Source organism: Ambystoma mexicanum, chromosome 13, assembly GCF_040938575.1.
Source record: "Ambystoma mexicanum isolate Mex_15411 chromosome 13, UKY_AmexF1_1, whole genome shotgun sequence".
Taxonomy (NCBI): Eukaryota; Metazoa; Chordata; class Amphibia; order Caudata; family Ambystomatidae; genus Ambystoma; species Ambystoma mexicanum.
Window position 1 is genome coordinate 190,172,830 of NC_090938.1, and position 18,245 is coordinate 190,191,074.

The following is an 18,245-nucleotide window of genomic DNA, read 5'->3' on the forward strand; positions in this document are numbered from 1 at the left end:
CTCAACGCTGAATACTATCAGCTAAAACTGCACCGGGACTCCTGATACATCACAACTTTCTCCACACACCTGGGCCTAAGCTGATACAAAAGTCTGAGTTTCGGCATATCATAGGCGGCAGAGGTGTTCTAGCAGGCCATCCAAGAGGTGATACAGGGCATCCCCGGAGTACTCAATGTCAGCGATGACATCCTCATCCATGCCAGCAACAGACAAGAGCACATGCGTCGCCTCGAGATGGTGCTCAGCAGGCTGGAGACCGCAGGGCTGACCATCCACTGGCAAAGTGCGAATTAATGAAGGAAGAAATCACTTTTTTCGGATATGTGTTCAACAGCGCATGGGTGTCGGCGGACCCACAAAAGGTTGCGGACATCAAGGAATCCTCTCTCCCAACTACACCCACTGAAGTACGCAGCTTCCTGGAGATGTCAACATACTGCGGGAGGTTCATCCCCAACCTGGCAACAAAGTCCGAGTCGCTCAGGGAGCTCACGAAATCCAACACAACATGGATCTGGAGCCCCGACTGCCAGGAGGCATTCAAGCGGATCAAGTCATCCCTCTCAGCAGAGACGACAATGGCGTACTACGACCCCACACTATCGACAGAACTATACTTTGATGCCAGCCCCCTCGGCCGTGGGGCAATCTTGGTCCAAGTTGCTCGAACTGGAGAAACAAAGCCAATTGCATACGCTTCCCGTGCACTAACTCCAACTGAATAACAGTATTCACACATTGAAAAGGAAGCTATTGCTGTACTGTGGGGCTGCCGCCATTTTCACATATACCTATACGGACGGAAATTCAAAGCCTACACGGACCACAAGCCCCTAATACCCATATTCGCGGGATCCTCAGTGCACCCCCAGGCCAGGATAGGAAAGTGGCTGTTACACTTGCAACAATACGAATTATAGCTAACGTACCAACCAGGAACCAGCAACCCCACAGACTTCCTATCCAGACACCCAAGGGCTGCCACACCAAGGGAGGCGAATGTGGCATAGGAAACTGAGGAGTACATCTGCCAGGTCATTCACACAATGAAACCCAAAGCAGTCGGAATTGAGGACATTGTGGAAGCTACCCAAACTGACCCCTGCTGTGACCTGATCAAAGACTCAATCATATCAGACGAGTGGATATCCTTTCTCTGAAGCATACACAACTGCACACCTGAGGCCAGAGACTTCCTCACGGGCCTCTTCCCAGTATGACAAGACCTGTCAGTCACAAGGAAAGGACTAATCCTGCGAGGGCACGGATCATAATCCCCAACAGCCTACAAGACAGAATTATAGGGCTAGCCCACGAAGGCCACCAGGGCATGGTCAGGACTAAAGCCAGGATCCGGCACTGAGTGTGGTTCCCACACATCGACAACAAGGTGGAACAACTCATAACAACCTACCTCCCGTGCCAAATCACAAGTGCACCACCGAATCCCGGACCCATACAAGCGGCATCCTCAAGATGGAAGGCCATCAGCATTGACTTTTGCATGGTCCAGGAAGGCACGTATCTGCTAGTGGCTACCGATGACCATTCAAGATACCCGGAGGTAGAAATTGTGTCATCCACATCAGCAGACATGGTAATACCAGCCCTTGAATATATCTTCGCCAGCCATGGCCTGCCACGACGCATCCGATGCGGCAATGGACCGCATATCCAGGGCACGGAAATCAAAAAATACCTCAATGATCTGAACATCGACTACCATCACATCACGCTGAGATGGCCACAAGCCAACGGCGACGCAGAAAGGTTCATTCAAACCCTCAGCAAGGTGCTACGCCTATCGCAGGTACACTCCAGCCCCTGGAGGGTGGACCTGTACCGTTTCTTAAGAAACTATCGAGTGACACCCCACAGCACCACGGGGCTACCACCAGCAGACTTAATGTACGGGACAGTGATAAACTCATCCATTCCACACCACCCAAACAGGGGCAGAGACACCTATGACAGCATTCGCACCCATCAGAGGAGAATCACTGCAAATGAGCGCATGAGCTTCAAGAAACATGCAAAGGAATCCAGACACCAAGCTGGGCACCAAGTGTTGGTGGTGCGCAACCCCTCGAAATCAAAACTAGGCACTCAGTATGAGTTGGTCCCCTGGATTGTAACTCGACGACAGGGAATCATAGTGATAGCAAAATGAGGGTGGCGCCAGATCACCAGGAACGCCTCGTGGTTCAAGAGCGTTCCACAACAAATGTGGACGGATAGAGACCAGCAGCGCTTGGAGGAAGCAGGACCGCCGCTGGAGGACGATATCCACCAGCCCGTAGGAGAGTCCACCTCGGAGCAGGAAGCTGATGAACCACTGGATGGTCCAAATGAGGCGTCTCCGACTAAGGAAGGTGAGCCACCACAGGACACAGGTCCGGGAACAGCCCCTAGGCGAGGGCATTATACCTTAACGACAACCCGAAGAGCCCCGTAGAGGTTGAAAGACTATGGGCCTCATTACGACCCTGGCATTAACTATGGCGCTATTAGCACCATGGTTGATGCCGGTATTTTACCAACTCCGCCATGGTGAATGGCGGAATTACCGCCCCATTCCAAGGTTGGCGGGGCGCGAATTCCCCATTCACCATTGGCCCTTCCCCATTCCCATTTTTTCCCCCATAGGGCTCAAGGGGAATGGGGAAATTGTGGTACCATAATTTCCTCGAAAGTCGTAATTAGGCGGTAAGGGTTTAACGGCGCCGACACCTTTTACGGTGCCGTTAACCCCTTACTACCTGGGTCGTAATGAGGCCCGATGTGTGGTTGAAGGACACTTAAGGGAAGAACATTAAGCATTATGGACTGGAATGCACAGTTGAGTTTAAAGTGCTTCAGTTAACAGAGTTATGAATAGCATGCATTGTTTCAAAGTTGTTGGAAAAAAGGAGGAATGTTATGTACGCCTGACGTTCCGCTAACACGGTGACGTCAGGCACTATGAATAAAAGCCCCGTCCCTCCACGAGGAGAGGCAGTTTTGGGCGAGACCTACACAATGGTGGTCCGTGTGTTTCTTTACCCTCATCAGCTGGGCCTCTCCCACCTTCTCTCATACGCCGGCATACCAGCATGAGAGAATTCTACAGTCAGCACATCTCCCTGCATGCTAATGGGAAATATTCCTGAACCTTAATAACGCCAGCCATTTCCTTTGCTGCAGACCGGCATCTACAGCTCCATTACACAGAGCAGAACCAAAAAGTAAATGAGGAACTGAGCCAGAATGCAATGTAACGCTGGGGTGTGTGCAATATCCAGCAGTTATTGGAAACAGCTGGTGTTTACTTCAGCCTCCAGTTCCAAAGGCACTGAGTTGTTCAGAACAGATTCCAGATTCTGTGTTGGTTTTCTTTCGGATATTCTGTACCACGTGGAAATGTTCCCCATCCTGACATTCACATGGCTCTACCCAGAACCATGCACAATGATCTTTCCTCCAGCTCTACACTCCAGTCTAACCATCGTTAAGCCTTGATGGCCTCTGTGAAGCTATACGTTTAAGCACTGACCCACCTCACTAAAATCAGAGACATACTGTAAAAAGACGTGTCTCGCGCACACAGTCACACACAAACATACCTTGACCCCGGATTCCAGAACATGAATGGATATCTGCACGTCCTTTGACCTCCCCATTGCTTAAGTGACATCTCACAGAACAGCTTTGACCCTGACAAAGTCACAGCTATTGATTGTAAACGCTGCCAAGCAGGCGTACAATGAATGAATAACGTGCTCATTCTACAGAAGCAGAGAAAAGGCCTGCTTCTGGTGACCAGGGCCTGGTTCCCCTGATAGCATGGTATTATACCCTGGGGTTTTAGGTGGCCTTTACCCAGCCTTTTGTCACTGATTGATGGCCGATTTCCTGAAGTGTGTGGCAGGTCAAGATGCCTTTCTGAGGTGTCAGAACCCTAAGAGGCCTCATCATCACCCCTCACTCTGAGTTTGTGAGTTCAGGGGTGGGGTGGCCCAGGGAGGGAGTCAGGGACCTATTTATTTATGTATTCATTTGAAGGAGCGTGCATAACCCATGGGCGTCTAGGCGTTAGTTACAAGAGAAGACAATAGTGCAAGTTACAGGATGAACGCTATATGTGCAGGTGATGGCACTATGCATCTGGATTTATTAGGTGATGTGTATTTCTGTGTGTTTCGTGACTGCTGGTGTCAGTTATGGTGAGAGGGTGGCTGTGGGATTTCCCATTTCTGAATACAAGCGCAATGGTGTTGCATGTTTTGCCTGTTTTGCTTGATTCTTCTAACCTACTCCCCCTCCCCCTCTCCAGCCTACTGCTGCAGGAGTCTGTCCTAATACATTCTGGTTGCACCATCACTTTCTTGTGGCCAATGCTGGATTTGACTTTTATGGATTTCATTGATTCACGGTGCGTCACCCTTTCTCATGGTGGCCCTGAATCATGCTGTTCCCATCTTCATCTTGTATCCTGATTTTCAACATTATGTGTTACTACTGACTTCTGTAATTGTATTTGCTCTCCCCTCTTTTTGCCTGCTTACTCTCTGTTCTCTCCTCCTCTCCCTTTCTCCCTTTTCCTATCTCCTCTCCTCGTCCCCGTGCTTTCTTCTATGCACTTACTCTATCAGAATTGTACCTTGACCTTGTATGATATCAACCTTGTCTGTCTCCTCCCCCTGCACCTTACTTGTTTTTATTCCTCTCCCACTCCAGCATTATCTGAAATGTCATCAGGCCTAGTATGATAGTCGCGTGTTTTGTTCCTCCCCTCCCTTTCTGCACCCCTCTCCCTCACCTTTTGTTTTCTCTGTCTCTACCAGAAGTGTTGTCAGGCCTAATACAGTAGTTGCATGTGTGTTTCCATGTCCTTTCCACTCGCCCCCTCCCTTCCTGATCTATGTCTTAGCTCTTGCACTATCTTAAATGTCGTCAGGGCGAGTATGATAGTCAATTTCACATCCTTACTGATCATGGCCTGTAAGAATGTGGTTGTATTTTCCCTTGTTCCCTCCCTTGCCTTGAAGCACTTTGAAACACATTGTGTATAGGCGCAATATAAATAAACTATCATATCATATCATAGTTGGTGTTAGTAGGGTCAGAGTGTGTTATTATCAGGGGAGGGGTATCCTCTGGTTCTGAGCATCTTGAGCATGCAGGGTTAATGGCAGGGGTTCTAGTCGATGACATATGTCTGAGGGGTAGTAGAAGAGACAGTCCTGTAGAAGGTGAGGAACCTAGTGACCCTCCAAGCAGCCTGGGATGGTGATGGCTTGGTCCCGGTAATAGGTTGGAGGCCAAAACACTCTCGTCTGCTTCAGGCCTGGACTAATTGGGGTGATGTGTGCATAAGTTTGTGTGGTTGCTGTCCGACAAGAGGCCCGGATGCGTGCAAGGGTCCTCTATCCCCGTAAGGGTGTGGTGTACGTTATAATATTTGTGGGGTTATGGTGGGGGAAATAGGGAGAGGAAGAGTTGGAGAAATATCAGATGTGTAAAGGGTGGGAGGGGGTCTAGCGGAGGAGTGAGATAGAGACACTGAGGGTCACAGAGAGGGGGAGAGGGAGAATAGGCTAGGAGGGGGAGAGAGAGAATGTGAGGTGGTAGCAGGAGGCAGAGAGGAAAATAATTTTCAGGTATAAGGTGATTGGAGATAGAAAGGACTAGGAGCAAGGAAGATTTGTTGGTGTGTGGTATTTAAAGTATGCAGTGTTATTTGGCTAATGTGATGCTACGTGGATTTTATGATTGTTTGGTATGTGCGTTTTGTGGAGTTATATGTATTTGTATTGTGCTCCGTGTGGTGTGTGTTTTCAGTTTTTGCAGTGGGAGAGATAGAAAGCTGGATTAGAGGGGAGTACGTGGAAAAGTGGTCGTGGAGGAGGGAGACATGGAAAGAGAGTAGAAAGGAGGGTGTGACACAAGAAGAGGGAGACAGGAAAGGAGGGTTGTGTTATGTGTGCTGTAGTGATTTTGTTGGCTGTTTGGTATGCGTGGTGTGCATTGAAAGAGGAAGAGAGGAAATGAGTGGGCGAGAGAGCGAGAGGAGACAGATGGTGGTTTATCTGTTTGCCGAAGGCTGCTGTGTGTTGTGTAATGTGTGTGTTGTGTGAGGCACGCCGTGCGGTTTGTGAGGACGTTTGTTATGAGTATGTACATTGTGTTGTGTGCTTTGCACTGTGGTGCGTGCTATATGCCAATGCGTGGAAGTGCATTGTTGGTTGTACGATATCTCTTGTGCGGTTTGTTAGTGTTGTGGTATATGCACTGTGCGCAATGTGTGTGTTTGAGAGAGAGGGAGAAAGAGAGAGAGAGAGTGCAGGAGTGCAAGAGCGTGAGAGAGAGCGAGAGAGAGAGAGAGAGAACTGGATGAAGGGAGTAGATCATGGGTCTATATGAAGGGGAGCAGGAGAGAATGGAAGAGTGTGTGTGTGTGTGTGTGTGTGTGTGTGTGTGTGTGTGTGTGTGTGTGTGTGTGTGTGTGTGTGTGTGTGTGTGTGTGTGTGTAAGAGAAATGGAGAGGGAGCCAAGGAGGGTGTGGAGAAGGAAAGGGAGTGAGACGAATGGGGGAGATATGAGTTGTGCCGTATGTGCACTATGTGGCTGTATGCACATTTTGTGGTGTGGTGTGTCTGTTGTGTGCTGTGTACAATGTAAGTTTAAGGGGGGAGGAATGGAGGTCAGACGGATTGAGGGAGATCATGAGGTAATGCAGGGGACTGATGTGTGGTACATGCATCATGCTATGATATGGGCTTGGTAATGTGGTATATATGTGGTGTTGTATTTTTTAGGTGTTGTCTTATCTGGTGAGTGCATCGTGTGTTGTTTTATGTGAGAAGTATTGTGATATATGCATTACGTGGTGCGTGGATTGTGTGGTGGTATGTGTTTTGTGGTATTGGATAGTTTGTGTGCTTTTGGTGATATGTGTGTTTGGTACTACGCGTCGCATGTGCTTGAGTGCTTTGAAACGGTTACCAGACATTTGGTCGAAAAAAATTGGTCGACCAGACAAATGGTCGAACCAATTTGGTCGAAAACCAAATGGTCGAATTTTTATTTTTTTTTCACCCTTTTTTTTTTTTTTTTTGGGGGGATCCCCCCCGACCCCCTTTTTTTTCTAAAAACCCATTTTTGTAAAAAACGAAAACCCGAAAAATAAATATATAATTAAAAAAAAAAATTTGACCATTTGGTTTTCGACCAAATTGCATCGACCAAATGTCATTCGACCAGTTTTAGGTCGACCAAATGTCTGGACACCCTTTGAAACACCTGCCTTGTGTATAGGCACTTTAAAAATAAACATTACCATACCATATATGCTGTGTATGTGTGGTATGTGAAACATAGCAACTCATCTCAGAATGAAGAGTCTTTGGAGGATTTCAACCTCATACTCTGATGTCCCTGTCTTCCCTGAAGGCCAGAACACCTAGAGGAAATGAGTGTGCGCTTCTTTAGATGTCAGAAGGCCGGTGTCCCGCCCCTGAATCGCCCTCAAGTCCTGGGTTCTACAGGTAAATGTTTTGATTATGCGTGAGATAGAGAGAGATAGGAAATATCAGTGTACTGAAATGGCGGTGCTGTGGTGGGGTGCACTGCCAACTGCTTCCATGGGGAGCCTCTGTCTATTCCTTGTATCACTGTGTCAATCTGGACTTCTAACTCACTACCCTTCTGAATGAATCACCATTCACTCTCACATGTGTTCTCTGAAGGCCTTGCCTAGAAACGGACATGTTCACAGTAAACATTTTACTTATAATCTACAGCACATAAGATAACATCGTGGTGCCTCCCAGCGCTTCTATTCACAAGCTGTTCTCCCTTCTTGCTCGCTCTGCTGCCCTTGTGCTCTTTAAAGCCATGTATACTTCCCTAGGCGCTATCTGAAAAAACCCACATAAAAGCACATTAGCCATTTCTATCTCTCCTGGCCACACCTTCTCTCTATCCTGGAGGCGACACTGCGGCCCACAACGTGACGACCATTGGGGGTCGCGAAAGGTGCCTGTGGCGTCACCTCTGAGCAGACATGTTAGGAAGTGGGGCTGTCCTTACCCCCCAGGAAACAGAGTAATGGGCAGCATTTGGGCCCACCCTTATAAGGGCTTCACGAGCCAGAGAGGGGGCTCTTTTGCTGCTTTGCTGTGACCCACAGCACACATTTTGCCCACCCACCTACCCCTTAGTTGTAGATGTGTTTGTATAATGAAAATGTATGGAGGGTGTTTGTCAATATTTAATATATGTTTAAGACTTATAATATGGAAGTGTTTACCAGTGTATTCATCCAATGGAAGTATTGTAATTGTCACATGTATTGTCTGATTTGCAATTGTTGGCGGGGAACCCAAAAAGTGTGGATTACATCATAGAGCCTTAATGTGTTGGTTTCTGCAATCTTGATGATCTCCCCGGTTGTGGGTGAGTTTGTGGTCACCTGTCCTCGAGGCTAGCTGGCAGAGACTGTGAGCTGGTATCCTGGGTTGCCCAGGGGTGGGGGTGGGATCTAAGGGACTGAGAAAAGCACTCATACATCCCATCATGTTGGGATCTCATATCTGAAAAGTATATATCTGTCCCGGTTAGACATGCAGGTTTTCCGGGGGCATGGGAAGTACATCCGGCCATGGCAAGTACTTCCGGGTCACAGTTAATGTTTGAGGATGACCTCTGTGTTGGTCTCTGTCAAAACTACAAAACAACTGTTTGATTGTGACAAAAAATAGAATTCAAATAAATGTGTCCGTTTTAACAGCCAGATCCTTGTTGCATCAAGTTCTTATGCGCTGTAGTTGGAACCAACGGCTACAGATGTGTGTCCTGCTATGTCCCTTTATTATCTCCTCCTCTTGCTTATCCCCTCGAATCAGCACTGAGTCAGCAATTGTGTTGTACAATGAACCATCCACCAAACAAACCATAACACAACAACACTGCGTACATCACATTTTGCATGAAACAGTAAGTCCTGCTGTTACCATGATCTCTTAAATGTGATTTCAATACAATAAAGTGGATGCTTACTTGGAAATCCACACATCACAAGGGGCTTACTATGAATTCAATAATTTGATTGACAATACTAAATGCGTATTTAATTGAAATGTTAATTGTTCATGTTCTCGTCCAAAGGCAATCAAATACACGTTCTGTGCTTGATTACCCTAGCCTTGCTTCCCCGTTGCATTTAAATGAAAACTTGACACATCAACCCGTAGAAGGTGCTGTATATGCAGGGACCTGTCAGCTGCATCCATGGTGGTGGAGTGGCTCACTGAAGGCGGGGATCTTCAAAGAGAACTACAATGAGGAACTGAGCCACACAATTACTGAATAGGGTGCAAACCAAACCACGCTGCTGGCTCAGATCTTTTAATGATCTCTTTCAATTAGAAAGCACTTTGCTTCACTGTCCTCCACTGCACATGCAATGTCTCCTCCCTTACATCCACTGGCCTTCTTCACTTTTCATCATCCTCCTTCCTCACTTTAGATTCCTCCACATCGCTCCCTGTACCGCTACTATCCTTTCATTCCCAATGCATCCCAATGGTATGCCTCCCTTTCCTGCCTCTTGCTTGTGCCCAGCCACCCCCCTTTCTGCACATCCATCCATCCTCCTTCCATCTCCTCTGAGAGTCATACTCGCTGCAATCCATCTTCTTCCTCTTCACCCATCTTCTTTCCCACCAATCTATCCTTTTTCTTTCTCTTCCATTCAACCTTCTCCCTACCCTCCCTACCATCCAATCCATCTTCCTTTCTCAGCCCTCCCACCCATCCTCCTTTCAGTCTGTCTATGAGACCATCTGCCCAGTCCCATCCATCCTTGGGCCCATACATCCTTCTTCTTTGCAGTTGTACAACCACCCCCATTTCTGCTAGTTTTCATTAATCCTCCAAACCATCCATCCTGTTCTCTTTTATCCCATTTCCTCCATCTTCCCTCCCATACATCCACATTATCCCAACCCTTCCCCCTTGTGTATTGCGTAATAAATTCATATTGTGCCCCGTCCCCAATTGTCCTTATACCTTTCACCCTCCTTCTCTTTTGGGAAGAATTGAGATCTCCCGAGGGTGTAGAAGTCATGGCAATTCTGATTTGTATTAATTACTAAAATGATGCTGGTAATTCCATCTTAGAAAGCTTGGTGTGCTAACCAATCTGAAAAGCATAGTGGCATATGTGCCCTGCTGCATCGATCTCCTGATCTGCTGCACCTGCTCTCCAATGGCGTAGGGCAGGTTCGAAGGTTGTAGGTGCCCTTTTGACAGCTGCTGCCACACCAAGTCACTGAAGTCAGAAGCCACATTCAACTTTTCTACTCTGCTACCTTTCTCCTTTTCAATCTAAATTTACCTCACCCTCTCAGTCACCCTTTATCGACTTTCTTTAGTCATGTTTTAATGAAATTGTTCTTCTTTCTTTGTTTCCTTGTTTTTTATCCTTGTGTTAAGACTATACATATTGTTTTTCAAAAGTGCAAATACAATAGCAATTTTCACATGTATTCCAAGAGGTTTTTCTGGATCAAAATCTAGTCCTGCACCCAATTATTTGTTATGTATGCATTCAATGTATATAGTCCACAAACATCATTAACATTGTAATGAAACCTGTCATGATGAAGCCCCCCCCCTTAATTCATTAAATCCTACTCATATGGCCTTCATACTACACATCACAAGATAAAGTACTGTGATCTAATTGTGTACAACTTATAATGAATACATCATTCAAGAATTCACAATTGTCCTTAGATATTATTTAACTATTTGTTTTCGTACAAATAAGTTTGTATATGTAAAGCATGACAGGACATGTTTTTACTCTTGGGTATTTCATTCGCCCAATCTTGCTCATTGTCAGAAACTATATGATATCATTGAATATTGTGCCATCTTTATTTGTAGGTATACGTGTGATTTAAGTGCGCTGTTTTCTTTTAGTGTGCAAGTATGCATCCTAAATAGCTATTCCAAATTCAAAAGACGTTGGAATTGTTCTTTGCACGTGTTGCGCCAGCAGAAGAACGCTTCAGCCAACAACAAAAAAATCAAATGCAGTATATACATTAAATATTTAAACTCATCTATGTACTTTTATTATAAAAATATAATTTATTTTGGGTATCCCTCAAAAATAACAGAGCATAATTGTGTTTGATGTTATGCACATTTAAGACCTCTTGTAATCAGTTAGATATGGAACTGTAAATAACATGTGTGCACTTTTTTAAATCGAAAATAGTTGTGTCCTGCAAAATGTAAATATGATAACTGGATTTCAGCAAGAGATTAAGGCTGTCGTGTAAAATTGCTTACCACTTTAATGCACACGGTCAATGGTAAATGAGAAACATATACACCATGTGTGGCCTGACCAATAAACAAAATGTACCACAAGCAGTTTTGATCCACACACAGAACCTACATGTGTGCTGTGTGTGGGACTATATTCAAGACTGCATTTAATATTTAGAAAACAACTCTGGCTTGTGTTTCCTTTGTGGCTTTTTCCCAACATGCGACTTTACTTTTACAAGTATAACCACAGATGGGGCAGGGGTCTTTTCAAAACCATGCCTGCTTGGTAGGGCCCGGCATACACTTTGGCTTAACTAGATGACTTTGAAATCTGCATGCCTAAAAGTTTCTAATTTATGACCAAAATCTGAGAGCAGTGTCAACTTTCATAAGTGTTTTTTGTTATCTGCACCACTATATACCTGTCTAAGCGCAACCTGCAAACGATTCCCAGGACGTCAACCTCTCCCATCGTTTTCAGCTGCTGGCAACCAATGCTGGTAGCGATGAAACAGCCCGTCCGGCCAATCCCAGCACTGAATAGACAGAATGCAGGTGTTAACCAATCAGCTTTCAGTAGAGCGTGCGTGGCAGTCATTTTAGAAAATGCAGTGGAAATAGACAATGGACAAGGCTTTTGCATGTATAGAATATACATTACTTAATTGCGTGGCAGAGAATTACATATAGTCACATCCATTCATTCTCATTTCCGTCAGACCTTTGACATGAAGGCACTACATGGTCTCCAGCTTTACCCTGCATTTTCGTTCATCTGTGTCTCTGACAGAATTTCTTGTATTCATTCAATGTTGTTTTAACGCCATATCTACTGGAAGGAAGTTCACTTCATGAAATAGCCTTTCAAAATTAGACATTGAAAGATTGCTGGCAAGAGACCTCAAGACTTCATTCCTCGTTGGGGGAGGGAACCAATAGAAATAGCCAGAAATCACACATTGCTTTGGGGGAAAAGAGTGGCAAGTCATTAACTAGTAATGGGCTTTACAAACAAGTTGGCATTTTTACAAGATGCAAATTAAGAAGGGGGGTCCTGGGAGTCCCTCTGTCAGACATAAATCCTGGTTACGAGAGACTTACCCAGAGTCTTTAGCTCACTATCTTTCACAGAGAAGAAATATCTCAAACATATCAGTCTTTGTCCTGCCCTGGGGCAGTCCAGCACCCAAATGCTAGGCAATTCTCCTCTGAACACGACTACCAACAGCAACACCAGACACGTTTTTCGGTCTGGTTGGACTTCATCAGTAGGGTAGAGCTGTGCCTCTCTAAGAATAGTGAGCAAGGGGACCACCTCTGGATTCCCCTAGTAACTTAGGGAGAGACCCAAAGTTACTTAAACATGCAAATAAACAAGGGGGGTCCTGGGAGTCCCTCTGCCAGACATTAGTCCAGGTTAGGAGAGCTTTACAAGATGTCATGATTCTGCAGAAAAGACGTTTTTTTTTTAGTTGAAGGCCTAAAGAGGGTTCTAAGTGTGTACATGCTCTTTCAGTGACTGATCACACACCCTTCAGGTACCAATTCAGATACTTACCCCAATTGCGTGAGCCACACAATCCATGATCTCAATATAACTACACTGGGTGTCCCTTTAAATGTGTCTGACCATCTATAGAAGTTGAACTTTTCAAGAGCCTTCGGCCAAGCGAGCCCTATCAGTACGTTTCTCATACCACCGTTGCAATATAACCAAGGTTGAGAGTGTGCCCTGAGGAAGTGCTGCTCACATTGTTTCCTGAATGCGCTCTGAGCCAACCCCCTTCCATGTGCCTCTCATATTCGACATGTAGGATGTCAGATTGCTGCATTCACTCTCCATTACGTGGGTTTCAAATTTAAGCAAAGTAAATTTGCTCTCCTTAGTGTTTGAACGAACCTAAGGTATCAGCCTCTAAGGTTGTGTTAGAAGCTGTATGATTCGTACATCCTTTACCGTCCCTTCCTATCCATTGCTTTTGGTTCCTGATCCTTTGCCAGGCTCTTTGGCCACGTACAAGACCACTCAGGTTTGTAATCATACCCGGACCGGTCTTCGTTTACCTCAGGCTGGTTATTCTGTTCCACCTCATAAGGCTGTGCCGCATGCTGCTTTTCGAACACCTGATAATTCCCAAATACGCCACCCTGCATGCATTCCTCTGACGCTGATGGCATCCTAAGTATCTCCCCTGTGTTTTGTCTTAACTTAATTTGCTACATCTCGTATTGCCCGTGACACATGTTTGTCTTAACTTCATTATCTTCCATAAATGTTTGAATGGCAATTTCTCATCTGTGGTCTGTGAAAACTTATCTCAAAATGAGCTTTGTTTTTCTCAATGTCTTATGCATCTCAGTTTCTTGACCTACTTGTATAACTAGTGTCAGCTCTTTGAAGTGTTACTCCCGAAAGTTGGCACTCTACATAACCAACAAATGCAATTATATTACAAAATCCTACATTTTCTTATGGAAAAGTGGCTGAGTGTTTTGAGTCATAGGTTTATAGGGTAATCAGCATTCCTCCTAATCCTTCTGATTTGTCAACATTCATCCTATCGATGGTGCTCATCTTTCCAAGAGAGACAAACACATGAAGTTCACAGAATCTTCCCTCAAGCCCTACAGCCCTAACCATGCATATATCACCACACCCTCAATAATAGTACATGTCAGGCTGGTGGTATAGTCCAGGTTGATGGGGTCTGAAGGGGGGACAGAAGATATACGATGAGTCAGGAGAACTAAAATTAATGGAGACTGACCACTGAGATACCTATTACCTCCATCCCGCATCTTCTTCACGGTCTTGCTATATAAGATCTTATCCATGAACACACATTGGCTTTTAAACCAGCCATTTTGATGTCCAGCAGTGGATTGATGAACGTGGGAATTAAGTAGGTTTGATGCATCTGCTTTCAGGAAATACACAGAGTTTTCATTGTCGAATAACGGCATGCGGATATGCGCATGTGGTTGCATTGCACATATCTGACCAGAAAGAGCTTCAAGGCTAGCCCATCTCAAGTAGATGATACCTTAACTTATCCCATACAAGACATGAAAGCCTAATCTTATTCCATCCCAATCGAAGATGACATTCATGGGTATCCAGTGATTTTGACGAAATCATTTTCAGAGAGGGATGTTTTACCGAAACAATAATAATGACAAAACACCACATTTTTTGTTTTTTTATATATAGTGGGTGAGTTAAGGGGTTACAATGGGTGGGGAGGGGGATGGGGTGGGCTTAAAATCATAGGGGAATGGGGTGTTGGGGGGGGTCACCCCAAAAAGAAAAAGAAAACTGGTGATTTTTTCGGTAGAGGGGAAATATTCCCTCTCTGAAATGTTTTCGTTAAAATTACATGGAACCCAGTCATGTAAATAAAGTAGTTGAAGGCTTTTTGCTGAAAGAAATCAACACAAAATGTTTCTATATGCTGGTGATCTGTTTTGTAGACCAACAGGCCGAATGCCACAATCATTAAATAGGCGAACCTCTTCTGCAAATACAGGGTGACTGATAAAACTGTTAGAAACGTCTTGTGATTCATGTCTTGGGCCAAATTCATCACCAAAACAAAGTATGATCTATTTCTCATCACTGCTACCTCTAAAGCCACATACCCTACTGCTCTGACACCAATAATGCTCCTAAATCGACCATATACCCGGTTGAGATAATTGCTACTACAAACAGAAGATTTCAGGTTAGGAACTCAAGATCCAATTTCCACAAGTGTTCTGCTTGTACCTGATGCAGAACAAAGTATGCATCCTTTGTCTCGAAAAAGTGTATGAGAAGGCATGAAAAAGCTTCTGAGACCTCGGCAGACAAAATGGTGAATATGGTACATACACTGATATGGATAAAACAAATCCAGAATAGCTGCCCTTGGGATTGTAGAGAGGGCCCAACAAATCCTATCATGATACTGTTCTTGATAAAAAATATATGCTCCCAGACCCCTCTGAAATACCAGTTTTCCCAGATACTGTCACGCCTAGACAATACCGGGAACTCTCCCTTGACCCCTTCTCCTCCTCACCTCCTTCTTCAGTTGATCGAACTGAACGTACACTTGCCCCTTTTCTTCGACGTCCACTTCCTTGGAGTTTCTGGTTCTTACTCTTCTTTTAACGTAAATAAGGACGAGCTCCGCCAGAGGCCACCTTGGCAGGATTAGAACTCCTGACCAATGGGAACCCTGGGGAGCCAGCCTCCAAAGGAGGGAAAAAGCACTTGGCACCAAAAAACCCTGCGGCAAGAGTTCTGTTGGATATGGAACAAGCTCCAGTACTTGTAGGTCGAGGAAGGGTATAATTCCGTCAGGAACAGATTGACTTCTGAAGCAGGTGGAGGTTTAAGCTGGGAAGGAGCCACACAGGAACAGGAGGTTAAGGTTAAAGACGGAAAAGCAGAATCAGAGAGGCGAGTGTCAAGAGTGCCGGTAGTACGAGCAGGAGCTCAGAGAAAAGAAAGGAATGGAAATGGACAAAGAAAGGTAAGCGGAATAGCCGATGAAAAGATGATAAAAAGACCTACCGATAGAGCGGCAACAGACGAGATGGGACTCAGTGAAGTATAGAACCACAGAGAAGTAAGAGTGGCAAAATACAAAGGTTAGACTAGGGAAGGCAGCGGGTAGCAAGGAGACAGAAGACCGGTACAGGGAGGAATCCTGTACGGGGAATATCCACAGCGGGCGAGAGGGAAGACAGCTAAGGAGAGCTGCAGCGGGTACCAGGAAGAAAGATACAACGTGCCAAACTGTGGGTGTGGCTTGCTGTTATAGCAACCTACATGCGGTGACCATGTTGGGTGAGGACTAGACCGCAAGTGTTCTTCGCCGTTAGTCTGTCTCAATACCTGTTTCACGGCGAGTGATACAGTGTATCCTCCATGAATGCCATAAGCGCCAGGGCTGCCGCATGACAGTATGCCTCCTTCCACTCGAGGTACCTCCCGGTTTGCCTGGATGTCTCCTATGAAACATTTGTCAGAGGATGGGTGCATGGATATGGTTCTTGGGCTCCTAAGTGCGTTCCAGTATTGAATAACTTTTCAAATGCACCAAATACTGTAAGGTTCCTCTTCTGTACCTTGAGTCCACAATGTATTCAACTTCATACTCACCGGGCTCAGAGTCTTTGATGTCCCTTGGTGGGGGTCTCTTCCTTAAAAAAGGGTCCGATACAAAAGGCTTCAAAAGAGAAGAATGGAATACAGGATGTATTCTCTTCAGATTTCTTGGTAGACGGAGGCGATAAGCCACCGGATTGATGCGTTTCAGAATAGGGTAAGGCCCTATGTACTTAGGAGCAAACTTCACTAGGTGTATCCATCTGGGAAGGAACTTGGTAGCCAGCCAAACCTTAGATCCTATTGCCCAATCTGGAGTATCCGTTCTCTTACGGTCGGCTAAATCCTTATAGCCTTGTCTGCTCACTTCCAAGGAAGTTTTGGCATCTCTATGGGCTCTCTTCGGTGATTCCAACAGACTGTCGACTGTAGGGGAAGCAGAAGCAGAAAACTCTCTCCAAGGCACATGTCTAGGATGATATCTATAGGTACAACGGAATGGGCTCATATTGATTGCTGTATGGTGAGAGTTATTGTACGAGAATTCGGCCAAAGGCAGCAATGACGCCCAGTTGTCTTGTTCCCTATTGCAGAAGCATCTGAGATATTGCTCAAGTGTGGCATTCAAATGCTCTGTCTGACCATTGGACTGAGGATGGAATCCTGACGAAAGAGCTCTCTGGATACCTAGTTAGGTGCACATTGTGGACCAGAATTTAGACGTGAATTGGGATCCACGATCCGATATCAAGGTTCTAGGGAGTCCATGAAGTCTTACTATGTCCCTGAGGAAAACCAAAGCCATTTCTGGTGCTGCGGGAAGCCCTGGGAGAGTGGAAAAGTGAGCTAATTTACTGTAGGAGTCGACAGTAACCATAACAGCTCGACAGCCTTCCGATAATGGAAGGTCCACAATAAAGTCCGTTGAGACCTGTTCCCAAGGTTGTGAGGGTAAAGAAGGTTGCTGTAACAACCCCAATGGTTTACCTGACCAAGTCTTGCTGGTGGCACATATCGGGCAAGCCGAGACATAGGCCTGCACATCCATGTATAAACTGGGCCAGCAAAGCCGCCTCCTTACCAATTCAAGCGTGTTCTTCAAACCCTTATGTCCAGCTGGTGGAATATCATGACACCAGGCCAATACCTCTCTTCTGAGATCAGGTGTGGGAATAAACAATGCCTGGTCATGATACAGTAGATCATTCTTTAGAAGCAAGGTTGGATTGTTTTTGTCTTCTGCTTGAATTCCTTCTCGGATTGCCTGGAGGAATCCTGTTACGGAGGACACAAATTTCTTATCGGCCAAAATGAGTTCTCTTCCTTGGAGAGAACAGGAATCATCATTCCAACTCCTGGAGAGTGTGTCGGCTAAAGTGTTCTGGGAGCCTGGGAGGTATGTGAGAAGGAAGTCAAATTGAGAAAAATAGTACGCCCATCTAGCATGACGCGAATTGGAGCATTCCATCTGTTGGAGAACTCTAAGGTTGCGATGATCAGTTCTCACTATAAAGGGTTGTAAGGAACCCTGTAATAGATGTCTCCACTCTTCACAGGCTTGTTTAACAGCCAACAGTTCTTTCTCTAGCACAGAGTAGTTCCTTTCACTATTGGTAAGCGTTCTAGAGAAATAGGCCACAGGATGTTCCAGATGATCTTCAGACATCTGTAGTAGCACAACCCCGATTGCTCCATCTGAAGCGTCGGTTTCAAGAATGAACTGACGGGTCTGATCCGGTTGAATCAGGACTGGGGCTGTCGTGAATAACTCCTTTAGTTGCCGAAAAGCCTGCACCGCGTGAGGATCCATGTGGAACTTAAC

At 45.5% G+C, this 18,245-nt stretch overlaps 1 protein-coding gene across 3 annotated transcripts in view; it reads right to left on the minus strand.

Annotated features, from left to right (window-relative positions):
* Window positions 1–18,245, minus strand: part of PTPN7 (protein tyrosine phosphatase non-receptor type 7) — a 460,997-nt gene that overhangs the window by 83,237 nt on the left and 359,515 nt on the right. For all 3 annotated transcript variants that reach the window (XM_069633589.1, XM_069633590.1, XM_069633591.1), the window contains one exon: window positions 11,751–11,864. In XM_069633589.1, the coding sequence (XP_069489690.1) occupies window positions 11,751–11,864 (114 nt within the window). The remainder of the gene's footprint in view (window positions 1–11,750; window positions 11,865–18,245) is intronic.